This window comes from Trichomonas vaginalis, chromosome VI (genome assembly GCF_026262505.1).
Source record: "Trichomonas vaginalis G3 chromosome VI, whole genome shotgun sequence".
Classification (NCBI taxonomy): Eukaryota; Parabasalia; order Trichomonadida; family Trichomonadidae; genus Trichomonas; species Trichomonas vaginalis.
This window is the reverse complement of record NC_067208.1, coordinates 7,553,950-7,581,897: the sequence shown is the minus strand read 5'-3', so window position 1 is coordinate 7,581,897 and position 27,948 is coordinate 7,553,950. Positions and strand designations below refer to the sequence as shown.

General features: G+C 34.3%; 12 protein-coding genes and 4 pseudogenes across 16 annotated transcripts, besides 5 other annotated features; 6 read left to right on the top strand and 10 right to left on the bottom strand.

Moving 5' to 3' along the window:
- Positions 1-544: 544 nt before the first annotated feature.
- Positions 545-23,494: a mobile genetic element.
- TVAGG3_0823610 lies at positions 2,487-3,361 on the top strand (annotated as a pseudogene). Its single transcript has one exon. A coding segment is annotated over exon 1 (875 nt).
- Positions 5,947-5,981: a mobile genetic element.
- Positions 6,668-6,704: a mobile genetic element.
- Positions 6,808-8,118: a mobile genetic element.
- Positions 6,903-8,038, top strand: TVAGG3_0823580 (annotated as a pseudogene). Its single transcript has one exon. A coding segment is annotated over exon 1 (1,136 nt).
- Positions 9,138-10,201: a mobile genetic element.
- Positions 11,765-12,103, bottom strand: TVAGG3_0823550 (uncharacterized protein; the record flags this gene model as incomplete). The annotated part of the gene is made up of 1 exon (XM_051248152.1): positions 11,765-12,103. The coding sequence occupies one exon, from the start codon at positions 12,101-12,103 to the stop codon at positions 11,765-11,767; it is 339 nt and encodes a 112-aa protein (XP_051083627.1).
- On the top strand, positions 12,459-12,824 carry TVAGG3_0823540 (uncharacterized protein; the record flags this gene model as incomplete). The annotated part of the gene is made up of 1 exon (XM_051248151.1): positions 12,459-12,824. One exon carries the CDS (start codon positions 12,459-12,461, stop codon positions 12,822-12,824), a length of 366 nt encoding a protein of 121 aa, XP_051083626.1.
- Positions 12,871-13,072, top strand: TVAGG3_0823530 (uncharacterized protein; the record flags this gene model as incomplete). The annotated part of the gene is made up of 1 exon (XM_051248150.1): positions 12,871-13,072. A coding segment is annotated over one exon (202 nt), but the record flags the coding sequence as incomplete, so codon positions are not given.
- TVAGG3_0823520 (HNH endonuclease family) lies at positions 13,488-14,177 on the top strand (the record flags this gene model as incomplete). The annotated part of the gene is made up of 1 exon (XM_051248149.1): positions 13,488-14,177. The coding sequence occupies one exon, from the start codon at positions 13,488-13,490 to the stop codon at positions 14,175-14,177; it is 690 nt and encodes a 229-aa protein (XP_051083624.1).
- TVAGG3_0823510 (uncharacterized protein) lies at positions 14,227-14,490 on the bottom strand (the record flags this gene model as incomplete). The annotated part of the gene is made up of 1 exon (XM_051248148.1): positions 14,227-14,490. The coding sequence occupies one exon, from the start codon at positions 14,488-14,490 to the stop codon at positions 14,227-14,229; it is 264 nt and encodes an 87-aa protein (XP_051083623.1).
- TVAGG3_0823500 lies at positions 14,731-15,531 on the bottom strand (annotated as a pseudogene). Its single transcript has one exon. A coding segment is annotated over exon 1 (801 nt).
- TVAGG3_0823490 (uncharacterized protein) lies at positions 16,390-16,823 on the bottom strand (the record flags this gene model as incomplete). The annotated part of the gene is made up of 1 exon (XM_051248147.1): positions 16,390-16,823. A coding segment is annotated over one exon (434 nt), but the record flags the coding sequence as incomplete, so codon positions are not given.
- TVAGG3_0823480 (phage tail repeat-like family) lies at positions 16,869-17,453 on the bottom strand (the record flags this gene model as incomplete). Its single annotated transcript, XM_051248146.1, has 1 exon — positions 16,869-17,453. One exon carries the CDS (start codon positions 17,451-17,453, stop codon positions 16,869-16,871), a length of 585 nt encoding a protein of 194 aa, XP_051083621.1.
- TVAGG3_0823470 (uncharacterized protein) lies at positions 17,473-17,625 on the bottom strand (the record flags this gene model as incomplete). Its single annotated transcript, XM_051248145.1, has 1 exon — positions 17,473-17,625. The coding sequence occupies one exon, from the start codon at positions 17,623-17,625 to the stop codon at positions 17,473-17,475; it is 153 nt and encodes a 50-aa protein (XP_051083620.1).
- Positions 17,645-18,046, bottom strand: TVAGG3_0823460 (uncharacterized protein; the record flags this gene model as incomplete). The annotated part of the gene is made up of 1 exon (XM_051248144.1): positions 17,645-18,046. The coding sequence occupies one exon, from the start codon at positions 18,044-18,046 to the stop codon at positions 17,645-17,647; it is 402 nt and encodes a 133-aa protein (XP_051083619.1).
- Positions 18,536-19,021, top strand: TVAGG3_0823450 (uncharacterized protein; the record flags this gene model as incomplete). The annotated part of the gene is made up of 1 exon (XM_051248143.1): positions 18,536-19,021. The coding sequence occupies one exon, from the start codon at positions 18,536-18,538 to the stop codon at positions 19,019-19,021; it is 486 nt and encodes a 161-aa protein (XP_051083618.1).
- TVAGG3_0823440 (phage tail repeat-like family) lies at positions 19,603-20,772 on the bottom strand (the record flags this gene model as incomplete). Its single annotated transcript, XM_051248142.1, has 1 exon — positions 19,603-20,772. The coding sequence occupies one exon, from the start codon at positions 20,770-20,772 to the stop codon at positions 19,603-19,605; it is 1,170 nt and encodes a 389-aa protein (XP_051083617.1).
- TVAGG3_0823430 lies at positions 21,901-22,262 on the bottom strand (annotated as a pseudogene). The gene has a single exon. A coding segment is annotated over exon 1 (362 nt).
- A 1,993-nt stretch (positions 23,495-25,487) lies between the features above and the next one.
- On the bottom strand, positions 25,488-26,880 carry TVAGG3_0823410 (uncharacterized protein; the record flags this gene model as incomplete). Its single annotated transcript, XM_001298462.2, has 1 exon — positions 25,565-25,897. One exon carries the CDS (start codon positions 25,895-25,897, stop codon positions 25,565-25,567), a length of 333 nt encoding a protein of 110 aa, XP_001298463.1.
- Between the last annotated feature and the right edge of the window lie 1,068 nt (positions 26,881-27,948).

Genomic DNA, 27,948 nt, shown 5'->3' with positions numbered 1-27,948 from the left:
ATTGCGTTCCTTCTGCATTTTTTGTAGCGCATCGAACAATTTTATGATGAGAGTTAGATTTAACTGGCACATATCCTTTAGGTATTTCATTAGGAACACCTGTTGGCATGGACCAAGTTTTATCATATCACATGTCAATTACATTTTATCGTTATCATTTCATATCACATGGCTGTACCCCCAATAAATTCTTTTCCCCGGCATTTGTAAAGTAACCCACTTTTTGCAACCTTAATTAGTTTTTATGATTGACTAAAGCAATCATATTTATTCATCATTAAATAAACAAAAAAATAATATTTGAGAGTTATTTCAAAAAAAACACATTGAATTTATTAATTTGTCTCAATTTCAGTATTATAAATTTTTATAATTTCAATATTTTGAAATACACTTTTTAATATTTCAATATTTATGATATTTCAATGTATTAAGTGGTCTCAAATTGAGCTTCTCAAATATAAGTTGGCCTATTCAAATAATAAAATTAAATAATATTTAAAATAATAAATAAAAGTGATTGAGGTCATAGCAAAACGGCTGTAAAAAAAAAAAAAAAAAAAAAAAAGGTAGTGGGGCTTCCAGGCACTTCGTGCCTTCTAGCCCTGAGGATGAATGAGTATAATGAAGTTTTTTTTTTCTTGGGGGATGGCTTCCAGGCACTTCGTGCCTTCTAGCCCCCGAAGATGTTTAGTATAAATGAAGTTTTTATTCGGAGGGCTTCCAGGCGCGTTACGCCCTGAAGATGTTTAGTATAAATGAAGTTTTTATTCGGAAAATTGTTAGTCTTCTTGGTCGAAAACATTATATAATGTTTCACTTTTCACAAATTATATATGTTTTCATGTTTTGTCAAGATTTCATACGTAAATGTTTGTCAAGACTTCTTCGTAATGTTTTGTCAAGACTTCTGTAAATTTTTGTCAAGACTTCTTCGTAAAGTGTTTGTCAAGACTTCTTTCGTAAATGTTTTGTCAAGACTTCTTCGTAAATGTTTTGTCAAGACTTCTTCGTAAATGTTTTGTCAAGACTTCTTCGTAAAATCAGACAAAAATAATGTTTAGGGTAGAAGGTTAGATATAACCTCTTTTTCTAACCTCTTTTCTACCCTCTTGAATTTTCAAGACTTCTTCGTCATAGGCACGGAGATAGGACGGTTATTTTACAAAACTGACAACACTTTGACCGAGTAGTTTTTGTGCTGAACAAATAGTGTCATATAAACATCTGTCAAAAACCGCTTTTTAACTTCACTTAAAAATGCCACGTAAGCTACGTAAGAATATACGTAAGAGGAAGAGAGCATTGAAACATCCAATAGTAAGACTAACACCACAAAACACGTTGCAACAACAAATGCTGAATGACCCCACTATGTTGCAACAAATGTCAAGCAATCCTATGCTTTTAAACCGAGTTGTTTGGGCACAGAGTGGAGGTTTAAGAGCGGCACTTTTAGCGAAAATGGCAGGCTATGGTGGAGCTGCAGACGGAACAGCATATAACCCTCAAAGTCAAATGAATTTGAGTTCACTCAAAAATCAAATAGCAGAGATGTCAAAAAGTCAAACATAGACATACAGAAGCAAATAGGTGAAAACGAAAAGAAACTAGAATATGACAGACACACAAAGAAACTCAATGAGTTAAACGTAGAGAAAAAGAAGAAAGAAGAACAACTGAAAGAACTAAGTACAGAGGAATATGCGAAAAAAGTGTCAGAAAAGCAGCACAGAAGTAGCAAAATGGAACAAGATGTCATAAATTTGAAAAACCATACTACTCGATATAAAGTACTGAAAGATGAAGAGATAAAACAAAAAGCCTGAAGACATATATGGATAGCGATGAGTATAAAAAAGAAGTTGAAGCAACTGTAAAGGCAGAAAAACTTTTACAGTTGCAAAACCAAACCGTACAGTATGAAAACTTAGCACAAGAAAGTAAAAATAACGACGCAGCCATGCAAAAGGCAATGAAAAGCGCCAGAATATATAAAAAGCTAACAATGACTGGTTAGATGCCCAAGCCAACGCTAAAGCAGCCCAACTCATAGGGTCAATAAGGACAAAAATACAAGCGGATGAAGACAGTTCAAATGAAGCTTTAACAAATGCTGACTTTAAGAACGCCTTCGAAGCCTCTTTATAGTAAGGTGAAACTAGTGAACGACTTCTCATCTGGAAAGAAGAAACTGAAGTCTGAAGGTTTCGACAAAGAGTTAAAAGAAGTAGCACAAAATATGACGAAAATAACAGATGCAGCAACGAGACAGGCAGTTCAAAGTGCCTATGACGCCGTTAGAGCAACTGTTGTGGAAAGTCAAGAAAAAGAGTTACAACAGACCAAAACAGACCTAGTAAATGCTTTCTTAAGAACGAAAAGTCAGGTAGGACATTACGCTGCAGATGGAAACATATGTGCCAGCTGGTGGAATTTATATACCACCAAAACCTCCAAGAGAAGCACCTGCCACAGGACTACCTATGACATTTACATCGTCACATGACACAGACACAGGCATGCACCAAAACCAGCACAACAACCAACAGTTCAAAAACCTGCACAACAACCACCTCCACAACCAGCACAACAACCAACAGTTCAAAACCCTGCACAACAACAACCTCCACAACCAGCACAAACAACAACCACAAAACAGAGCAAGGACAATAAAAGAAGTAGAGAACAAGGAAACCAAGAATTCTTAAAAATGCTTAAAGAAGAGGTGTGGTTTCCCAGATAGTATTGACTTTAGTGACAGATATAAAGAAGCTATTGGAAGTTCAAGGAAGGAAATACTGACCCGAACCTATTTAGCTTTATGCTCAGCACCAAAACGGATATAATCTCAAACCTGGAAAATACAAGCTCGCTAAGAGATATGATTTAATAGCATATCATCCAAATGACATGAACGAATTTACTCCGAGATATTTGATGTCAGAGCTAAATGACAATTCAACTTTCGTCATGAAACGCGTAAAAATAGAGACGGAACGAAAGAACAAAAGCTTATGAATGCGGATGACGTAGATAGGGAAATTGTTGAAACGGTCTCGGAATATATGAAATGCAGCAGATGAGGTACAAGAAACTCCACAGGAAGAAGTTTCAGATACAACCAGACATGGAAGAAATAGTTCAGCAACAACAAGCTAGTAGAGAGCCTGAAGGAAACGAACAAGTCCTTCCTTTGGAAACTAACTTCACAGAACTAGATGAAGTTTGGAACAGCCGAAAAAATCTTGACCCTCAACAAGGCATGAGGTGAATATGGAATCTTTCCAAGAGTCTAAGAAAGATTCGGCTGACATAGTAGAAGAATATCGAAAAATGTTTGCCGACATACAAAAAGACTCCAACACCAGATGAAAATATTCAGCATAGAATGGAAGTACTGAAAGAAAATGTACACAAATACAACAACCCTTTTTACTTACGAGCATTTAACGTTCAATCTTCGGATGAACTCGGTGAAATAAAAGGTTAAATTTCAAGAAAACATATAGAAATGAAACATTGTTTAAAGTTCATTCAGAACCTAACCAAGATGGAAACAAACCTACTTTTGTTTCTGCAGACGATGGAGAACTACAATGAGATGGCGGTCATAAAGCTAACCCGGATAGTGTGGTTCATAAACTTACAACCACAATTCCAAGAAGTTGTAGACGCAATGGAAGTCAATGGTGAACCAGATATAGCTGGTTTTTCAGCGCGGCTTTAATGCCATTGAAAGATATGAAAGATGCAGATATTTTGGACCAGTATGAAATGAACATGGCTGATGGAAATATAACACCTGACGTCTAGAACATTTATCTCAAAAGAACTACACAGAACCATAAAGATGGTATATTTGGTGAAGAGTTTAGAAAGAAAGTTAGGGAGACAGAAGGAAGAGAACCTATTGTACATGACCTTGCAAATGAAAGTTTGCAAAATGTCATAAAAACTTACTTTGCAGACAATGAAATGAGAAGGGATGAATATTTAAGAAAACTCAAATGGACAGTACCAAATGAAATGTTAGTATTGAAAAACATGTTCCTTGACAAAATAAAACCAACTACAGAAATAAACGACGCAAGACTGAAAGATTGGGTAAAAGCTTTCCCATTCACAAAAGATATAGTTGGTAACATGGAAAGAAAACCAGAATGGCTACAAAAACATATATTTGGAAACGAGCTTATTCCATATGGACAGGCACTGTTTTGAAGAGCTTGAACCGGAAACTCAGGAAAAGTCATGCAAACAATACGCGAAGACTCAAATACAACTATGACAAACTCTTTCTAGGATATAGGTTACCTGAGATGGCGACCAGAGCCAAAAGGCAAAAAGGACATGGAAATTTGCAACATACTAGATGAACATAATGCAAGATGCAACAACTTCAAGCAGAGGGCAAATGAAGGAAAAAGAAGAGTTAAAAACTCAGTCAGGAAGAAAGTAAAGCTTGGTCGGAGTGGGTTCTATTATGACATATAAATCCAACTATTCTATATTTTTACTCATATGAAATGTACGCCGCTCAGAATATAACGCCAACAGTTTTGGATGCTATGAATGGAAATGTTTCCGAAGGTATAACGAATGCGACAATGCCATTAGAAGGTCAGAAATAGTTCCTGGAACTTACGAATATACAAAACTGCTGTTCTTATGGAAACGTAGGTGAGTTTGGAGAAGGTCTCTTCAACAACAGTAGATATTGCTTGCGACAGGTTTCATATAAATTTCTTATTGACAACTCTTTCTTATTACGTGAACAAGACATTGAAATAAAACTTCTGCCAAGTTTGTCTGACAAGAAAGGTTGCAATGGATTTTCTATGTCGGATACCAATATGCTCCAGAAAGTTTTCATGGATATAGATATATTCTAACTCTGACTTAGTTCAAACAGTAACATGGGGCAAACTATTGAAATGGTATCAATTGGTCTACATCAATTTTATTTAGTAATCCTACAATGATAATAAATTAATAGCAGACCACACTTGCTTATTATACAAAACTTATCGATTTTGATAAAGTTCTCACTTCAAAAGAGAAGTTCTTCAAGCTATTGAGATTTTTATTGGTTGTAACAAATTTCCTTTAATGCTATATCTTTCTGATACATTCCGTGATCTTCTGTGGAAATCATTCTTGAAGTAGGAATGACATTGAAGAAGAAGGATCAAATTAATGATATAATCAAGTCTTATAAACCGAGCTCAAACTTACAAAAAATTTTTGCAAGATTCCAAAGAAGCAGCCAAAAAAAAGTCTATCAGATTACTTCGACCATACTGTATCCCTCTTAATGATGCTGGGACTGCATGTGGTAGGCCGACTCTTGACTTAATGATTTATACCATCGGTACATCATGGTTATCCTTTTCCGTTGGTGATAAGACCGGCTTTGACGCGAACAACAGATTCTTATGATCGTGCCATTCGTTGATGCTCTGCGAATGTTGGCCTCAATGGAATAAAACTTGGGAACCGTTGTAACTGACAACTTGCTTGCTCAAGTCCTTGCTATGTGATCACAATTTTGTTCAAAACAGACGGATTTCTCAGAATCCTTGTGCAGCGCATACCCTTTCCTTGGTCAGTTAAGTATTTGTTGAAGACTATTCAATGGAACATGAATTCCAGTATTTTGAAAATCTGAATAAGATTTCACTTTTTCTCCGCTCTAAGCCTGTTCGTTGTTACTTCAAAGTTGAATGTCCACTCTACGTATAAAAAACAGATGGACAAGTGAATTTTGATATCATTTTATGGCTTGTCATGCATTATGACTGAACGTTGAAAAAGCTGACATAACCAAAACTCCGCTGGTTAAAGGATGCAATACAAAGATGTTCTTGGTCCATTACGATATCTCTTGGAGTTTGCCTTGCTTGTCTTTTCATCATATTCTATCCAGTTACGAGTTGTCCTGTATGTAAACAGAAATTCATCAAAAGTGACACCTCAGAAAAGCTAAAATATTGATTTTTGGAACTTTTGATAAGAGCACGTTTTTAAATATTAATTAAAGTAAATGTATATTTTGTAAAGATTCTTTTTAATAAAAAAATAAAATTTTGAAGAAGAACACAAAATCTTCTGAAAAATAATATCACATAAACTCATATTATTTCTAAATAATAACTATTTATATAAAAATTCAAATTCAATGATCTTTAAAAGCGAAGGATAAACCTCAAATTTACGAATATAATGAGTGGGAATATAATGCTTATCTATCATAAAAACCATATGAAATCATCAATTTTTGCTTTACGCTAATTTTTTGACGACAATTAGCAAAAATGTTTAAATGTTATAACACTCAGTCCATTTGAATATGAAAATAAATTGAGATTTCATATGGTTTTATGATAGATAAGCATTATATTCCCACTCATTATATTCGTAAATTTTGAGGTTTATCCTTCGCTTTTAAGATCATTGAATTTGATTTTTATATAAAATAGTTTATATATTAGAAAATAATATGAGTTTATGTGATATTGATTTTTTCAGAAGATTTCATTCTTATGCCTATGAAAAGTACTCTCAAACTAACTTTTCCTAATTATAATTAATCTTAGAATATATGTATTATGCTTAGTATTATTTCATTTTTCTCGTTCAATTTAGAATTTACAAATGTCAAAAATTGAGAGCTGTCACTTTTGATGAATTTCTGTTTATTACGGTCCATCTCCTCGAGAGAGATGAAACGACTGCTGCAAATACTATTGATCTTCTTGTGCAGTATTGCCGTGCATCTGATGAATTTTCCAATGCATTCTATAGGGGTGTCCAAAGGTGCGTTTAGCACAGCGCTCTATATGAGACTATTAAAGGAGATATAATGCTGATTATAATATATAATAAAAAATAATGAATATATGTATATTGATGAGTATGTTGTATTTTGGCGCCATGCCGGGATATAAAATGAATTTTGAGACAAGAGGCGGTTTCGCGTGGAAATTTTGGCGGGAGTTTTTCATTTTTTTAATGAATCATAAAGAAAACTCCTCGCTCATTGCAAAAAAATGCAAAGACTGTTAAAAAATCTACGAGACATTGGTAAAATGCTTCGGTATGATGCTCCTACTATTACTCGTAACGTATCATGTTAGGATGTATCACTTCATGAACAAAAAGGCGCCCATCATAAAAATTGACAAAAAATCGCCGGATCAAAGAAAAATCAAAGCAATTCTTCAAGCGCTAGATGAAGACCAAGAGCATCACTCAGAAGGATAGAGGAGATGACAAAGATACCACGTACAACAGTCGTTATTATCTGCCAATTATTTGAACTACAAACTAGCGTAACACGTTGGGTTCCGCACAACCTTAATTCAGTTCAAAAAAAATCTAGAGTCCAATCTTCGAAAGAGCTCCTCTCTATATTGGTGTGCGTATCAATCCAAGAAGTTTCAGCTCTTAGTAACAGGGGACGAGTCTTGGTTTCAATATGCAACAGAAGCCAAAATCATGTGGATCCCGAAGGATGAAAATCCGCAAACATTCCGAAGAAAAAATTGACACACCAATGATGATGTTGTTGTCGGTTTTTTGGGGTGTGAATGGCATCATCGCAATTGATATTGCTTCAAAAACCATAATACGATGAATGCTCAGTATCTAATTGACAATGTTCTTACTCAAATTATCAATTCTGAATGAGTTTGAGAAATCCAAACAAACAAAAACAAAAGTTTGCAATTCATTTTGATAATTCAAAGAGTTCACAAAAAGTCCATAAGGTAATGAATTAACTGGTGTGGAAAACAATGTCAAAATTGTTCCAAACCCAATTTAATTCACCTGATATTGCAACCCTCTGACTTTTATTTATTCGGCACGCTAAAAAAGAGAGCTGAAGGCGCGAATTCGCGAGTCCAGATGATCTTGAAAATTTTGTAAGAGAGCAATTTGAGCAATTTTTCATGATGATTTAAAGCGTGTCTTTCAAGCCTGGATCGATCGCTGCGGAACGCGTGATTGAAATCCAATGGTCGATTATATTTAAATAAACTTTAATATATATGTAACTGTTTATTTCTATTCGCAGTATTCAGGTTTGTGCTAAACACACCTTTGGACACCCTATATTATCATGAATTTTTGCATATAGAATAAAATGATTTAAACCGAAATTGGAAATTGCACTAATGGATGTGGGTTCGGTAACCCGGCGGTCAATGTGCAATTCTAACGGTCTGAAAAAGATTGGATAGCGAGATATAACGCCCCAGCCGTAAATGGGTTCGGTTTTCCTCTCAAAGTTCTCAAAAAATTGAGTTAACCCACGGTTAGAAAAGTGGGTTTCCAAAAATATTGCCGCGTAGCGGAGAATTTTTGATTTCTTTGTTTAATAAAATATAGAAAGAGTACTCAAAATACATATGTTTTTCTCGTTAAACTCTATATTTTTCTTGAATTTTTCCTCTCAAAAATTAAAAATTGAGATAAAAATAAGGAAAAAACTACATTTTATATCGTTCATTTCCCCGTGCTGGGTTCTCGCTTAAGGGGCCGGGTTCTCTCAATTTCTGTATCGTTCCCCGCTTTTTGCAACCTTAAACTAATTTAAGTTTAAAATAATGAAAGGATAATTTGATCGTTTTTTAAAATACAATTATTTTTGATGATTTGCAAGAATCTTTGAAAAGAATATAATATAGGTTCTATTTTTGTAAAATCTATCCAAATCATGTATTACATAAATTACGATTAAAACGATGAAAGAACCAAAAAGTGTGTTTTGTGTTTTGTTGTTGCGTGTTGGATGCGGGATCCTGTTATTTCCGAAATCGACAAAAAATTTGGAAATTTATTTTCCGAAATCGAAATTATATTAATGTTTTTAATATTCTTATATCAAAAGGATTAAAGTTCATTAAGAGAAAAACAATTCTTCTTCTTCAATCTATTGGCGCATTTATTTCTACACGCCAATAAGGAAGGGAAAATTATAAGACACCATGGTGTCTTCAAAACGCTAATTTTTGATATTTTTAACAACCCTAGAGAAAAAAAATTTTTAAATTCCAAAAAAAAATTCAATTGGGATAACGATAGGGACAAAAATTTAGAATCCCCATATGCTTGGGATAAAATCACATGACTATGCATTTAATGAAAATATTAATTGTCACTTTTTATATTTGTTAATGAAAATGATTTTTAAGTTATAAGGTGCCATAACAATTGACAAAGAGTTATACATTTGTACAAACACATTTGTACACACTAGCATATTGTAGCAGTTTATATTATAAATAAAGATTCGCTTTATTTTACGAGTTTCAAATTTAGATCTGAACCATGTTGAAGAGTCTTTCAAATCAATACGACAAATACATTTGTACACACTAGCATATTGTAGCAGTTTATATTATAAATAAAGATTCGTTTATTTTACGAGTTTCAAATTTAGATCTGAACCATGTTGAGATCTTTTCAAATCATACGACAAATACATTTGTATACACTAGCATATTGTAGCAGTTTATATTACAAATAAAAATTCGGTATTTATTTTTATAACTTTTTTTTATTACATAGATTTTAATTCTAACCGAAAAATATTTCTAATCTATTTATATACATGTATTTTTACTTAAATGACATTGATGATTATGCAATTTATATGCACGTTTATCAATTATCAATATGAGCCATTGTATTGTTCATGGTAGTAATATTTGAATTTTAAATAGTTGTTATCAACACCACGTAGCTTTTTGTCCTAAATTTATACTATTTGGTTCCGAAATAAGATTATAAATTTTTTAATTTAAATTCGACTTTTAAATACACTACTGATCGATTTGCTTATATTGAGTTTCTGCTTTGCAAACAAGTTGAGGTTATAATTGTAAAGTTTTATTTGTATGAAATAAGAAATAATATATGTGACATTTGGATTTTATGCACCATTTTTCTAAACAGGGGTAGTGAGTCATTCACTTAAATATTGAGTAATCTTCAATAATGTGTAACGAAGATTTTCTCTGAAACCATTAAAATAACGTATATAAAATAATCTATGTCAAATGTGTGCCTATTTCAATTTTGCACACATTTTGACAGAAATTTGAGAAAATTTAGAGGTTTTTCTTCAAATTTGAATGATGCTTGTCAGAAAAAGTGTCAAAATGTGTGCAAATGTGTGCATTTTATCCATCTCGTCAGACAGAAGGAAATCTTCTGCTGTTGGATAGTTTTTGTTCAGAAATGTCAACATGTCCATTTTATCTTCTGCTGGCTTTTCTGCTTCTTTCTTTAAGTCAGCATAGTCGTTTCTCATACGTTCTATCTCTTTGACTGAGTAGTTATATTTCCTAATTGCTGCTTTACATTTAGAACATTGCGGGTTCATTTTTGCGTTATATTCTGAAACCTTACCTGCTAAAACAACTAAAGCGTCAATTGCTCTCTTCATCTCAAACATAGCGGGTCTTATTTGTTTGTTCCATACTTTACCTCTTCTATCTTCATCTCTTATCTGCCATACACATTCAGCAACTAACGAAACAAAGTTGTCGTAGGTCTTAAATTCTTCAGATTTATATATGTCAGAGATGTTCTTATATACCATGTCGCAATCTTTGTCCATAACCTTATGGTTGCAATGAAATCCTAGAAACTCATAGTTTACCTTTCGTATGAACTTCTTTATTTCTACTGAGTCAGTTGGTTTCACTTCTATTTCATCGAATTCAGGAATAGTGAGCTTTTGTTGTTGGATTTCAGGCAATTTGGGTAAATGGTCAATAATGTCCTGCATTTCATAAAGATACTGTTCATTTGTTTCATCTTTCGCACTACAGTCTAAATTACTTGTTAAAAGTTCTTGCTTTATCTTCTGGATTTCTGTTTCAAAAGTATATGAAGAAGGAATGAAGCTTTTCATCTCTACTAACATTGACGTAGGATTCATGACTAAAGAGTTTGGTGCTGTTGTTTGAATTGTTGTTGTGCCGATTGTTGACATTTTATTTTTTTATACAAAATAAAAAAATAAAAAAAAAAAATAAAACTAACTTTATTTTTTATTTCGGGAAAATTCATGAAAATTCAAGAGGTGAAAAAAGAGGTGAAAAAACAGGTGAGATCTCACTTCTTCACCTAAATTATATTTTTGGGTCCTTTACACTCATTACGATGAAGAAGTCTTGACAAAACATTTACGCTCATTACGATGAAGTCATGACAAAACATTTACGAAGAAGTCTTGACAAAACATTTACGATGAAATCATGACACTTTTTCATTAGATAACTGTTATTTTTTACGAAGTGAACATTGACACTCGTCAAAAAAATCCCTGAAATCATATCTCTTACATACAAAATAAAAAAAATAAAAATGACACTTTTTCATTAGATAACTGTTATTTTTTGACGAAGTGTCAATGTTCACTTCGTCAAAAAAATCCCTGAAATCATATCTTTTATACAAAATAAATAAAATAAAACTAACTTTATTTTTTCTATCTTAAGGAAATTCATGACAAATTCAAGAGGTAGAAAAAAGTGAAAAAACAGATCGCACCACTTCACCTAAACATTATTTTTGTCTGATTTACGCTCATTACGATGAAGAAGTCTTGACAAAGCATGTACGTTCATGTTTGACAAAACATTTACGAAGAAGTCATGACAAAACATGTACGATGAAATCATGACAAAGCATGTACGATGAAATCATGAAAATTCAAGAGGGTAGAAAAGAGGTTAGATCTAACCTTCTACCCTAAATTATATTTTTGGTCCGGGAACAACTTTCTCTCAATTGGAGCTGTAGCATACTCTTTGCGTAAACGGTTCAGACCTTCTTCGAACTCTTGGTCTCTCTTCGATTTGGATTGAGATTGGAATTGCTGGGGTGGAGCTTGCTGGAACATCCAAGGGTTGGGGAAGTAAGGCATAGGCAGAGGAGGGTAGTTCGGGAAGCCTTGTGGTGGGTAGTAACCTTGAGGTGGAAATTGGTAGTAATTCGGAGGTACTTGCTGGAACTGAGGTGCAGGGGCTGGTGCTTTAGGTTCCTCTGGTTTGGGAATGGACTCGGTTGGTGGTACGTCGGACATTGTTCTGAAACAGTACAAATATTGTTCTGAAACAGTACAAGTATTGTTCTGAAAAAGTACAAGTATTGTTCTGAAGCAGTGCAAGTATTGTTCTGAAAAAGTACAAGTATTGTTCTGAAACAGTACAAGTATTGTTCTGAAAAAGTACAAGTATTGTTCTGAAAAAGTACAAGTATTGTTCTGAAACAGAAAATTTTTCTCACAAATTGAGAGCTTTTACGGGAAATTTGTTCTGAAAAAGGACAAGTATTGTTCTGAAAAAGTACAAGTATTGTTCTGAAACAGTACAAGACTAGTTCTGAAACAGTACAAGTATTGTTCTGAAAAAGTACAAGACTAGTTCTGAAACAGAACAATGGACAACATCGAGCCATTAGATGAGGCAATTTACCTTATAGAGATAAATGAAGTTGTTAAGCAGTACTTGGGCAAGGACAAAGCCAACAAGTCCCTCGGCTGCTGGTTGTCTGGAAGAGGTGCGCTGAAAATCGAAATTGAAACCGGAATTCCAATTCAAATACCAGAAAACACTCCTGTAGACGACATAAAGGAGATGAAGAAAGAAGCTCTTCTCAAGTTCTTTGCAAAGCGCCCATGGATACAACTTCCAAACAGAGAGAGTCCAATTCCACGAATTATACAAATTCTCAGAGCACTGTTCCACTTCTCAGGACGGCCGTTCTTCATAACCTCAGAAGGCGACATCCAACCAGTACTGTAAACCTTAACGTTTAGAGTAAAAACATTTTTTTTTTTTCATTTTTTGAATGAAGCAAGTTAAATTCGTCCCACACCAATCTCAATGGACCGATGAAGAGTTTCAAGCCATCGTTGAAGACGTTGAGAACGACATAGACGGCGAACTTAAAGGAGCTCAAATCACAATTGCAACCAAAATTGCAGAGGTCAAGGAACAGATAGCTCCACTTAAAGCTACCAAAGCTACTCTTGACCTCATGGATAGTTACCGTTTAGATGTCAAGAGTGGAATAAGACAATTAAATTAAAACTTCTAAACTACGAAGCTATACTCCAAAAGTTAGCAGAAATGAGAAGACTTTACCAGAGCTACTTACATGTAAGGGACTTACCTTTAAGCAGTCCGACCAAAGATGAATTTGTTGACATTGTCCCAATTTTGTCCGAAAGTCAGCTCAGATGTTTCGAACTGCTCCCAACATATCCGGAATATGAACGTTTGCCTGAACTCTTTCGGTTCCTCAAAAAACGTTTTTTTGGTTCTCATGTTCGAAACTTTTATCGGAAGAGACAACAAACGTTCAGAAGAAGAACAAGATATTATTTTAAACTTGTTGTATGACATAACTGTCATAACAAGCTTTTTGAAGTAAAACCGCCATTCTCAAACCACTTCATTTTTTCGATGTCCGAACAAGCACCGAAGCCAAACTCAATGGCAGATGTCCTTTCAAGGTTGCCAGACAAGCGCCCAGTTCAACTTCAAATTGCCCAATTGAACGCTCATCTGTCAAACACCATTAAGACTCTCCAAAGTAGTCTTATGGAAGAGATAACCAATCTCAAAGTCGAAGTCCTCACGAACCAAGCTTCCAATAAGAAAGTCCTGAACGATTTCGCGGAAACCTTGCGCCAATACAACATAGAGAACCAAAACCTTGCCCGACTCATCTACCGTTTCTTCGAAGAGATAGACGCCATCTGGAAGGTACTCGGAAAGGACAGAACATGCAACACCGTACTTCGTGAACACAGAATTGCCGAAGGTATTATCAAAGAAGAGGAAGAAGAGGAAGAAGAGGAAGAAGAGAAACACGAAGAAGAGGAAGTTTGGGCAACCCTTGTTGCCGATGACGCTTACGAAATTTCCCAACCCTACCCATACAAAATCCGCAACAAGGCGACAGGCAAGGTTCTTACCCCAGTCCTCAACAACTTGGGACACTTGAACCTTAACCTTCGGAATTACGGTTCAGTTTCCATGGGAAGGCTTGTCGGCATGCAATGGGTTCCAAATCCAGACAAGAAGTCGAGGGTCAGACACATTGACGGTGACAAGCTCAACAACCGTAAGGAGAACCTCGAGTGGTTCTAAGAGTAAAAAATTTTTATTTTAGGGGGAAACCCCAAGTAAATTTAGGTGTTTATTTGGATAAGTATGTTAAATTAAGGGTAATTTGCAAAATTAGTTCCCGACCTTTGAATTGGGCTCTTTCGTTATCCCAGTTGCGTAGGAGGTCGTCCCAGAGGAGTTGGTAGAATTGCCAATCCAAGGACGATTTGTCCTCCCAGGCATTGAGGATGTACTGCTCGTAGAGTTTCATGACCTCTGCCTTGCACCAGACACCCTCTCCCTTGGAACGTAAGGCTTCTTCGAAGTGCTCGAATGCGATTGGCTGCGTGACCATCCGAAATGACACTTTTTGTCCGTTTTGGTCAATGTTCGTGTCTCGTGCCGTAGTCGACGAAAATACAGACAAACAGGTTTATATGAGTTTGAGACCAAGAATGGTGTAACTCGACCTGTCCGATTCAAAGACTCCGAGGGCGACCATGAAATTAAACGGAAATTAGCTAGGAAGGAATATAAAAATTTTTTATTTCATGCAATGTTTTATTTCTGTGCCGTCTTCAAGTATGCCCAGTACTTACGCTTGGAGAGGACATGAACTTCGGTGAAAATTTTGTCCAATTTGAATTGACCCATCTTCTCACCGACTAAACCCATTTCAATGAGTTTGTTGTACCCTTCTTCGTTCGTCATGAGTGCGTCAATGTTCTCATAGTAAACCACAACTTTCGATTTGACTTCGGAGAAGAATTTGTTGTAGTTGTCAAGGACTGCCTTTGCGAACTGAGGGTAAGACCAATGTTCGACAATAGGTTTTTAATGTGGTTACTAAGCCACTTTGACCTTGAGTGAATTCGTACTTCAAAACAAAAGGAGAAAACCTTTCAACAAAGTTGTCGACCTTCTCATAATGTTTACTCTTCATCTCTTGAGGTTTCTTAATGGAATATCCCCATGTCGAATTCATAAGCAATTTGAGTGTCATTGCAAGTTTGGGGTTTGAAGCTTTCCTAATATCATACAGTTGTTGTATGACTTTTCCAACTGTATAGTTCCTTCCCGGGAACTCACCATCTTCGTTTGGAATTCCAGTCGGAATATATTGGACAAACCTCATGTACGCAGCGTTAAGGTCGACATAGTATATCTTTTCATCTGAGTCGAACTTGTCGCAACCAATTGGTCCAGTTTGTGGAAATTCAAGTGAGTCTCTTATCTTCTGAGAAACTTCTCCTGTTATCTCATAAACATCGTCGAAGCAACCTGTTTCATATAAAACCTTCTGACCTAACTCAGATGCTCTCCAATACAATTTGACGTCAATTGGATGTCTCAATGGAAGTTTGTTTATAGCATCTTGAAGTTCTTGCAACCTCATTGGAAGTTCTTCTGGTTCAGGTTGGTATCCGAACAATCCAACTCCTTGTGGAATTGTGTACTTCTTTTGTACTAGAACTTTGTCTGGAACAACTTTTGGTCTTGCTAACAGTGAAAAGTTTTGTTTCGTCTTTTGGTACAAAAGTTTCTGTCAGCTTGTCATCTGGAATTGGTTCCAACAAACCTTTCTCGAAAAGAATGTTTACAGCTCTGACAATGTTGCACTTGCCTTTTCCGAACAATGGGTTTGTAAGACTTTCGTTCAACATGAAGTGGTTGTGGACAATTACAATCTTCAACCATGGTAAGTCTTTGTCAACAACATAGTCGTCATGTGAAGAACCTTTAGCTGTAGGTATGCTGACTCGGATATTGACATTTGCCAACGGTGCAATTTTTGCCAATTGACCTCTGAGAATGTACCTTGTCTTCACACATGACTCAAGATACTTCATCTTCTCATCTGTAACAAGACCAGAGTTCCTGAGACATGTAAGAATGCAAGGTTCGTTGACAATTGTTTCAATTGAATTGTAAATTCCATACCTTGTCAAGTCAATGTCAGACTTATTTATGAACGGGAAGTATCCAGCATGTTGTCTGACTGCTTGAGGGTTAGGTTGGTACCATTCGAACTTGACACTTGCAATTCCTTCAATTGCATTCAAAATGTCTGAGTCGGAGTCAACCATTTGTTCTCTCTTTGTAGTCTTGAAAGCGTCAAGAAGCATTGCAGCTGTTGTGACATTGCCATGTGCATAGTAAATGTGACCATCCAAATCTGTTATGGTCAATCATCTGAGAATTGTATCCTTTCTTATTTCCATCTTGAATTGCAGCAAGTACTCCCATGAAGCCTTCTTTGTTCTTTCCTTCGTCAAAGTTTACTGTAAAGGTTCGACCAGATGTAATTTGACTTCTAACTTCACGGTACTTCTCATATGCATATCTTGTTCTTTCCATGGGAGCATGACCATCCTCTGCACTACCTTTTTTCCTTCTCAAAGGATGCAATTGTTCGTCATGTTTCCAGTAGAATCTGGCAAAGCCGTCGTGTCCTTCAACTTGAGGTTCACTAACATCGAAAGGCATGTCCATAAGACGTTCTTCTTCTAACCTCTCTAGTCTGTTTGGATAATTGGCACGTGCTGTTTCCAAATCCATTTCGTAGCGAAGACCAGACAATTTGTCATAGACTTTTATGGGTCTTCCCTTCCTATATTTAAAATTCTTCGAAACTCTCCAACCATATCTTTGCAACTCTGCTTTTATTCTAGCAGATTTTCTATCCATTCTATATGGGGGCATTTTTATAAAAATAAAAAAATATTTTTTTCTTTACTTTACATAACCGCCTGCTGCCATAAGTCTTTGACGCCAACCCATACCAGCTAATGAAGGTTGACTTGGTTTAGTTTCCAAACTAAACTTTGGTTTTGGTTTATCTTCAGTTTTTGGTTTTTCTTCTTCTATCGGTTTTTTGTCACTTTTCGGTTCCTCTGACTTTACTTCACTTGCAGGAACAGTTGTGTCGTCAACATCTTCATAAATATCATATGCCATTTGTTTTTGTTTTCCTTTCAACTTTTTGTGTTTGTTGTAAAGTTTAGAATATTTCGACTCTAAGTCAATGAGATGTTCTATAATGAACTGTTGGTCAGTGAAGTAAACTTTTCCATCTGTTGTCTCGAAAGCTCCTTCAGACTTCAATATTTTATTTGTGAGAGTCTGTTTCTTTTTTGAGATACTTGCCGTTCCATTTTTATGAAAAGTGACTTTGTAGTTAGGGTTTGTATTTCCAGACCTGGCACTTTCTATTATTGAATTTTTCTCTTCATCTGTAAGTTCTTTGACAGGTTTTGACAATGGTTCTGAACTTTTTGTTTGTGGTGTCAAATCTACCGTTTCAACTTCTTCGGTCATTTCATCTCAGTAAAAAATTTTAGTTTGGTTTGTTTTCAACTGGTTGTTGTTGTTTTTTAAGTCGGTCTAAAACTTCCTGAGGTATAGGAAGAACTTGACAAACACGTTGTGTAACTGCTGGAAGCCGACAAATCCATCTTGAACCCATTTGTCTCAATGCTGTATTGTTCATTTCATCTCAGTAAAAAACTTTACATTCCCCACGTTTGAGGCGGTTGAGGTTGGTTATTGTTTACCCATTGTTGTGCATGGTTATATCCTCTGTTAAAGAATCTTTCACCTTGGTCCATATAGTGTCCTGCTTGGTTATAGTAGTCATTTGCTTTGTTATAATAGTTTCCTGCTTGTCTTCCTACATTGTCCATCCATCCTTGAACTTTTCCTCTTGTTTCAGGATTTGGAATAAGATTTGTTGCATCTCGTGCTACATCCCAACCTTTCTGTACAGTTTGTATAATAGGTTGTGCTTTCTCTTTAAGTATACCTAATGTACTCAAAATCTTCCTTCCAACTCCAAATACACCTCTGGCTATTGTTCCCACTGCGGGCAAAAATCTGGATGCAACTCCTGCTAATGCGCCAAATAAACCCATTTCTTATAGGATAAAAATGACGAATCCAAACAAGGACCCCTATGTTTCTAAAGCGACAAAGAAAGCACTCATGATAAAAATCTTTAGTTCAACACCAAATGCTTGGTTTATGGATATCTTGGAAAACATTCCGAGGTATAGAGAAGATGGACCACCATACTGGCTAATATTTGTCGGTCAAAACACAAGATACTGTGAAGCCATACCATTATGGTCCAAAAATATTTTAGATGTGAAAACTGCTTTGACAATATTCGTTGACAAATACCATCCAACAAAACTGACATCTGACTGTGAAAGTTCTTTCAAATCAGATGATGTAAAAAATATCTGCGTTCAAAAAATGTAAACCAATATTTCATTGTCGACCAAAACCATTCTGCTCTTGGTGTCATTGACGGTTGTATAAAAATGTTAAGAGACTTAAACCAACCACAAGGTGGTGAAGCAAATGAAATGTCATATGACGACAAATATAGACACTTCTCCATGGCAAAGATGAGACAAGTTTTAAATATTTACAATAGCCGTAAACAAAAAGGTTTGGGAAACCACTCCCCCGAAGAAATGAAAAACAACCCTGACTTAGAGAAAGACTATATATTTAATAATTTAGTCAAAAGAGACAAACAAGAAAGAATGCCGGGCTTCAAACTTCAGAAAGGTGACAAAGTAAAAATAGAAATACCTAAACGCGACCCATATGAAAATACTATTGACTATGACAACAATGGGAACCCGACAGGTACTCACATTCGTGTTCGTAAAAATAGAAGAAAGTATACAAGAGAATATTATGAAGTTTTAGGCAAACATGGCAAAATGTACAGACTGCAAGCAGAAGATAAAACTACTATTGTCAGACCTCGTTTCAAACTTGTCAAAGTTCAAGGTGGTATACTTTCAAAGACAGTTCCTAACAAATATAAGACAACTCCTGACGAATATGCTAAAGAAGTTGAAAATGACGACTAAGCAATTCTATACCATGCGTAAACTGTCATGTAAGGTGGCATGTAGTTTTACCCAAGCCTGTTGGATTTGTTGTGAAAGTATGGACATGATTTCCTCCTGGTTCAGTTGGTCGAAAAGTCTTTTTTGCTGAATGGTTATAATCTGGAGATAAAACGTCATTGCCAGCATAATATTCTGAGTTGTATAATGGGTGGTCTCTTAATGAGTGGCTATGGTCGCCAGAAAAGTTTGTAGTTCCTGTATGAGTGTGCGGTGGAAGGTTTGCTTCTTTAATTTTCTTCGAACCACCTGTTTCCTTTGAAGAGTTTGCACAATACAAAAACCTGTCGACTATTTGTTCCCATGCACCAACACCAAACATTACTTGAGGACCTCTTGCTTCCATAGATGTATAAATAGAACCTACTGGGTTCATTAAATCAAACATATGAGACATTATAGGATTGTCTCTTTTGAACTTAAAATATAGTGCAACTATTTCAGGTTTCTTCTGGTTTGTGTAAGAATATTTTTTATAATATAATCTTATGTTTTCAGGGTAGGTAAAATCTTGACTATAATATTTATTTCTGTCATCTGTATTATATATAATAATATACTATTCTCGTTTTTTCTATTGCATTATATCTTTTATATCTATAATAATCTAAATATAATGTTTGCTTTTGTTCATCTGCATGTAGTGTTCCTTCGTCATCTACATAGTCATAATAATATGGTGCTGGAGCTGGGTCAGGCAATGTCATATCTGCCATTTCATAAACTCGGAAATATTTCTTTTGTTCGTCTCCATATAAGTTTAAGTAGCAGTTGTTGTCTAATGGAACTTTAACTTGTGTACCATCATTCTTTATATAGCTTACATACATTTCATTGTTATTTTTCGGAATGAGTTTATACCGTATACCATTTTTTAAGGAATGTACAAACTGCCATCTAAAATATTTATTTTCTTCATTGAAAGAAAAGTCACCAACAATAGTTTCAATATTTTTTGTTGTTCCTATCAAACTTTGGTATATTTCATTGACATATGTTTTATTTGCTTTCTTCTCTAACTCATCGTTAACATAAGTTTTATCTGTTTTAAGGTCTAAACATCCTGAAACCCATCCTGTATCGGCTTTAGTTTTTAAAATCTTCGATGTCCATCCATGATACCATTCAACCCTTTCTATAATTTCATTATCTTTTTCATCCACATATTCCTTATCTGCTTTCTTCTCTAACGCACTAGCCACACAATCCTTATCCGCTTTCTTTTCAAGGCTAACGTTTAAGTCTGTTATTTCAGATATAGAATGTGTATGAGTCTTTTTAGAATATTCGTTTTCAGCTCTTGTCACTTCACTTGACATTTTATTGTCAACATATGTTTTGTCTGCTAGTTCAGGATGAGTATGTTCTTTTGTTGCATAAGCATTGTTAGCTCTTTCTTCTTCTTTTGCTATTGCATCGTCTACATATTCTTTGTCAGCTTTGTTGTCAACATCTGCTTTCAAAAGAAGTTCATTTATAGGTTTCTCGTTTAAAGTTCCTTTTGTTGGATTTATACAGACAGTATGGTTCTTATTGTCTTGAAACAGAAACTCATCTGTCATTGGGTTTATTGTCAGTTTTAAGTTTCCTTCTTTCAATGACTCAGATATCTTAGAATAGTTTGAAAAGTTTGTTGTGTTCTTATTTAGAGCTTGCATAATGAGTTGTCGGTTGTGTTGTATTTCTCTCATGGAAGCAATATCTTTCGACATTTTTATTCTAGATAAAATATGCTTCCAATAGAAAAAGAAAATTCAAGAGTTGCTACAACTAAACCATTAGATGAACTTTTTACTAATGTCGGTCAAAAGTTTGAGACAGAGACGTAAAGCATGAAGGCTATCGTTTTGACTACCCATTAAGATGGCTAAGAGACCCATCCGTCACAAAAGCTATTGGCTTTCGTAGAATGAAGTTCATTTCAGAAGCCATACATGGTTTCCCATTTACGGTCGGTTTTGAAGTTCGATACTATAACAAAGAAAAACGTATGTATGAGAAATTTGAACAGGGAAAACTTTTACAAGTTAGTTTGCTTGTAAACTTAGAAACAACTCTTCAAGCTTTTCAAGAAAAAATAAACGATATCTATATCGAATATGCAAAACAGTATAACATTGACGAGGAGAATACCATCTCGATATTATTTATGACAGGAAAAATGCAACTGTTAAAATCAATAGAAATAGAACCTTGGAGAAAACGTTTATATTTCTACAAAATATAACAACTTGGCATGGTATAGATTTTGAGGATGTTAAATCAGCCTGCAGCATATCCAGTACACCCAGACTTTTATGAAGTCGAAAACCCTAATGGAACATATGAAATATTTTCGACCCAGATGCTATTATTGTTCATGCTTCATTTTCTGGCGCCCAAAACTCTTTCTTATGCTTAGCAAATGACTTTTACGAAAAACCTACAAAGTTATACGAACCACCAAGTGGAAGTATTTCAGACTTTCAAGTATGGTTTACTACAGATGGAAGAAAAAGAATAATTCCATTATACCATGTGTTTTACTTAGAACTTAGTTTCATATACAAACTACTATCGAACGGTAAAAATATAATTTTTTAATACGGTTGAGGTGTTGGATTTGGTTGCCAACTAGACTGTGGTGCAGGTTCAGGCTGTTGTATAACAGGAGCTTGCTCTTCTGGTTCAGAGTCTTTAGGTATAATACCAACAAACTGACCTACCTTTTACCAATATTTTTTGACACCGTTCCAAATTCCTCTTCCTACGGTTTTTATTCCATTCCATATACCTCTTCCAACATTTCGAAAGAAGTTTCCTATCTTACTGAAGAAACCCATTTTACTATATGTAAAAATCTAATGTCCGCCTAGTCTCTTACGTTTCCTGTTGAGTTCCATAGCATTCTTTAACTGGAGCTCATACATTCTGTTTCTCCTCTGGTAGAAAACATATTCTGGGTCAACTCCTGTGTTCGCGTCATCTGCATAAAGTTGTTTATATCCCACTTCAGGGTTTGTATAAAACTCTTTCCATCTCATATTTGCATACCATGGTGGCAAACCTAACGCAGCGTCATTTGACATGGCAGTTTGCATTTGTACATCTGTTGGCACTTGACCATAGTTTGCCATTGCAGTTTGTATTCTAACTTCATTTGGAATATTCTCTGGTTTGGTTGTCCAGGTTGCTGTGCATTCGCTAAGTTCTGTGCGTCCATTTAATATTAGATAAAATATCTCTTACGAGTACATATACTGAACATTTGCAGGCATTGGTTCATCTTCATTTCTCTGTACTTTTCTGCCACGTCAATAAATAAATGACACAATGGAAAAAACCTAAAACTAACAATCCGATTTCAAACCACATTTACTTACTAATAAAATTTCTTTATTATGACACTTTCTCCGGTTTATAGGACCTCTCTCATATTCTATCTTGTCATATCTAAACTCATAGTCATGTATGTCCTCTAACCATCTCATAACGGTTTCCAAACCACTTTTATCGGATGTAAAGTAAAAGCATGGATGGTTATGTAAAACGTCTAAAGTTTTAAAGAGTCTCTCAAAGTCCAGTCTACTTGGTATTGAAATCCCATGTGTTATAGAACGGTGGGTCCACTATAAAGAAAACATTTTCCTTGTCTTTATATTTTTCATACAACTCTGTCCAATGACATCTCACAAACTCTATACCCTCAATATATTTTTCTATGTCCTTTTTGAAAACATTTGTATAGTTAAGATATAAAACTTTTGACATAAGTGTTTCAATGTCATGAACTCTTATAGAACCACTATATAATAGTCTAGCAGATATACTATCCCAGTCTATATATTCTGCTTTTTTCAAAACCTCTCTCACAATATTTTTCTTATCTAATGGTATACGTTCCATCTTACCTATAGGTATCTTTTCTTTTAACTCTTTCAATATATTGTTTGTGTCTGGTATATGTTTGAGACGGTCCATATAGTTGTCGAAGTCATTGCATATAATCTTTGAGTCTGGGAATATTGTATGGCACAAATGGGATATATAGAAACTTCCACCGAACAAATCTACAAATGTTAGACCATTCGGTAGTTTCTTAAGTTCTCTCAATATAATATCTTTACATTTACTCTTATTTCCAAAGAACGGTAACGGAGGTTTTGTAAAATTCATTTATATATAATAATAAAAATGTTTTTCCCTGAAAAGTGACAGAAAAGTGACAAAGCATGAAAACATATATAATTTGTGAAAAGTGAAACATTATATAATGTTTTCGACCCAGAAGAAGGCTTCTTCCCAGAAGCAATGGAGGAAGAAGAAGAGTCCTCCGAATTCACACCAGAAGACTAACAATTTTCCGAATAAAAACTTCATTTATACTAAACATCTTCGGGGCTAGAGGGCACGAAGTGCCTGGAAGCCCCACTACCTTTTTTTTGTTTTTTTTTTAACAGGGGTGAGACCAAATTTTTAAACAGCCATGATACGACTCATTAAAAATTTTGACAAAGGAAGTAGTTTTCTGAAGTTTACATTTCTTTTAGGAAGAGACAGTATTTGATCTTTCTCAATCTGCTGGTGATGTTTGGGAACTTTTTTATGGAACATCAACATCACCAAAACCAATCACTGGGAAGAATGTTCAAGCAACATCAACAGAAAACGAGTGTTTCATTTTTAACAGTATCTTCATTGAAATTACGACCAATAGTGCCATTTATTTTACGAATACAAGCAATAAATTTCTTAACTCATATTGTTCATTTACTAACTGCAGCAGTAATACAAATGGTGGATCTATCTACTTTAAATGTAATAGTTCCATTGTCCAATACCGAACATGTGGCTACAAATCAAAAACAAACTCTGATAGAGGACATCATTCATTTGTTGAATTAGTTTATAATTCAAATAATAAAAATTATCTTTATGAAAGTTCTTTTTATTTATGCGGAAATTTAGAAAAATATAGAACAAATTATCTTTATTATGGAAATATTGAAGTTAAATCAATCAACACAAGTTTCTGTGAAGCAAACTTTGACTCAGGAATACTTCTATATGAACCAACAAGTCTAAGTAATGTAACATATTCATCATTTTGTAACACAACATCAAATTATGTAATTTTAGCATTTTATTTATTACATCCATGGTTTGATTTTGATTATGGTAACTATAATTTTAATTTTTGTAACGTTTTGAATAATGAACAAAAAGCATATAGTTATGGAGCATTCTATGTCCGAGGTTCAACTGTTCTTATTGAAAACTGTTCATTTCTTGGAAACACAGGACCAGGAAAAGAATTTTATCAAAATACTGGTGGTTCAATTACTGTTAAAAATTCTTTCTGTGACAGAATAGATAAAACATATGGATCAGTTACAACAAATAACGTTAAAAATATATATTCTATTCATCATCTTTCTCACTTTTCATCATATCTGTGTGAAGCAGAGTTTCCTATTTTAGATTTAGTGATAAAGGAGAATATTTTCACATATGATGAAATTGTTTATCATTATTCATATCATTTCATTACTTCTCTTTGTATTTCTTTAGTAGATAAATAAAATACATATTGTTCTCCCTATATCTCGATTTTTTGGTGCTGGTTTCAAGTAGAAATAATGGCTAAATGACTTGTGAGTTAGAAATATTTCTTATTTATTAAATTTATTCTTAGTACTTTAAGACAGATACACCAACGAACTCGAGAATTTGCAAGATGTGCGGAACTTCTTCAAGAGGAATTGCGTAGAACAAGTTGAGAATACTGATGTGTCGCTTAGCATCTTGTGTGACTTCAGAGGTGAGTGAATTGCGAATATCCTAATGCAAATATGGAATTGTGGCATCAGAGAGTAAAGTGAGGCAGTAGATAGAAAGAACTGGAAGTTCGTAAAACAATGAAGAGTTAAAGAGCATTTCGGCATTGCATTGTATGGGAAGATATTCTTCTCTTCACCAACTTGGACAGATTTGCATCGGTGGATTGTTGTACGAGCAGAAAAGCAGCGGTACTTGTGGTCTATAATGATGCAGAGGATGAGACGAAGATTTGATGTTGGGAAGTGGTGGCCGTGGTCGATAACAAGTGGAGTAGTGTGGATTGGAGTAACACGTGAAAGCTTGCGCTGATTAAAACCTTCGCAAACCCACTTCAAACCATAAGCATTGCGCTCGAAGATGGCTTCTTAAGCATTGGAACTGAATCGACTCCTAAAAGCTTGTTATTGTGGGAGAAGGCATTCTGTATTATAAATAAAAACACCAATACATTATTACTATATGTTCTAACATGATTATTAAAAAGATATTGAATAAATTATTGGCAAAAAAACTCAAAAATAGAAGGAAATATGCAATTAATGAGCTGTGAAATCCATTTAAAAGTGTTTCTCAATGTTATAGAATAAGAAGAGTTATTTAAAAAATATATTACAGAAAAATGATGGTTTATTAGAGCAAACATTAAATATTGTATCAGTAACAATGATTTCAAGAGAAAATTATTCAAAATTTAGCAAGGATTATAACAATTATCTTCGCTTGTAGAGTAGATTTCACCATTAAAGTTTGCTGTTTCAACTGCTTTCTTAACTTCTTCTGCGGAGTATATGTGTGAGAAATGTTGAATAATTTGTTCTTCTGGAGTTCCGCAATCTGAATTGTTCTCTTTGAGGAATTCAATGACATCATTCTTAATCTTTTCATCTCTGTCTTCGCTTGATCGCATTGGAGGAGGTGCTGGAGCGGATGTTTCAACATGCTTTGGTGCTTGAGCGAAAGAGGAGTCTGGGGTGTTCCTCTTGTTGTCTGTAAGTGTACGAACAATGAGTAAAGCATATGATAAGGAATTTGATCGAATTCTGTTATGGGTTTGATTGTGAATGAAGATATTCCATCTTCAATAGCAGGGGTAATTCGTCCAACAACAAAAACGTATGTTCCATCTGGAATTGGCTCTGGATTATCATCTGAAATGAAATTCTTAACTTTGATACTGCCCGTACAATCATTTACCAAGTAATCAATGCTGATTGTGCTATCTTCATGGCTAATGATCTTTCATACGATGGATACTTGTTTCCTTGATTTAACCTTGAACAAGATGTTTAAGTATATCTGCAGAAATGTATGATTATAAAAAAGTTGTGTTCTTATGGAGATTCTGAATAAAAAAAACTAATTGTTCTGTTATTGGATCATATGAAAGAGGATAAAAGAATGTTCTAAATGTAATGGTAAACATATATTAGAATTTGTTGTAAATTATGTATTTTTTGGTATGATATAGCAGAAATAATTACATTTGTTGAATTTTCGTATTATAAAAGGAGTTTAAGAGATAGTTTCAGAGAAAGATTTGTAATTGATTGGTGAATAGTTACATCAAAAGAATATACAAAGAGTTCTAAAGTTGTTGTGTGTTAATTTATGAAAAGTTATGAAATATTGGTATCTATTTCAAGTAACTTGTAACGAATCATAAAGTTTGTATAATAATAATGGTGTTAGATATGTTAAAACGCAATCAAAGTATCTTGTTCTTGCAAGATATGATAAATGTGAATCTAATTCATAAGCAGATACTATGTACTCGATGTATTCTTTTATAAGTTATTTCTTCAACTGATTTTTGATAATATTAAAATGCTGATGGTAATCGTCGTTCTATTTATAATTGATGAGCAATAAGTATAATGGTTCACGTCGCTCTTCTTGAAGCTTCTAATTTGTCATAAACTTGGCTGCTTAACAATCAAAAACAATAACAGGGGTGAGGCCAAATTTTTAAACAGCCATGATACGACTCATTAAAAATTTTTGACAAGGGACGTAGATTTCTGAAGTTTACATTTCTTTTAGGAAGAGAAAGTTTTTGATCTTTCTCAATCTTCTGGTGATGTTTGGGAACTTTTTTATGGAACATCAACATCACCAAAACCAATCACTGGGAAGAATGTTCAAGCAACATCAACAGAAAACGAGTGTTTCATTTTTAACAGTATCTTCATTGAAATTACAACAAATAGTGCCATTTATTTTACGAATACAAGCAATAAATTTCTTAACTCATATTGTTCATTTACTAACTGCAGCAGTAATACAAATGGTGGATCTATATACTTTAAGTGTGATAGTTCCATTGTCCAATACCGAACATGTGGCTACAAATCAAAAACAAACTCTGATAGAGGACATCATTCATTTGTTGAATTAGTTTATAATTCAAATAATAAAAATTATCTTTATGAAAGTTCTTTTTATTTATGCGGAAATTTAGAAAAATATAGAACAAATTATCTTTATTATGGAAATATTGAAGTTAAATCAATCAACACAAGTTTCTGTGAAGCAAACTTTGACTCAGGAATACTTCTATATGAACCAACAAGTCTAAGTAATGTAACATATTCATCATTTTGTAACACAACATCAAATTATTTAATTTTAGAATTAGATTATGGTAATTATAATTTTAATTTTTGTAATGTTTTGAATAATGAACACAAAAAATCTGATTATGGAACATTCTATGCATGGAGATCAACTGTTCTTATTGAAAACTGTTCATTTCTTGGAAATACAGGACCAGGAAAAGAATTTTATCAACAAAATTCTGGTTCAATTACAGTTAAAGATTCTTTCTGTGACAGAATAATAGGTAAAACAAAAGGATCAGTTAGAACAAATAATGTTCAAAATATATATTCTATTCATAATCTTTCACACTTTTCATCATATCTGTGTGAAGCAGAGTTTCCTATTTTAGTTTTAATGATAAAGAAGAATATTTTCACAAAATATAAAATTGTTTATCATTATTCATATCATTTCATTACTTCTCTTTGTATTGTTTTAGTAGATAAATAAAAAATAATGACTAGGCCGCT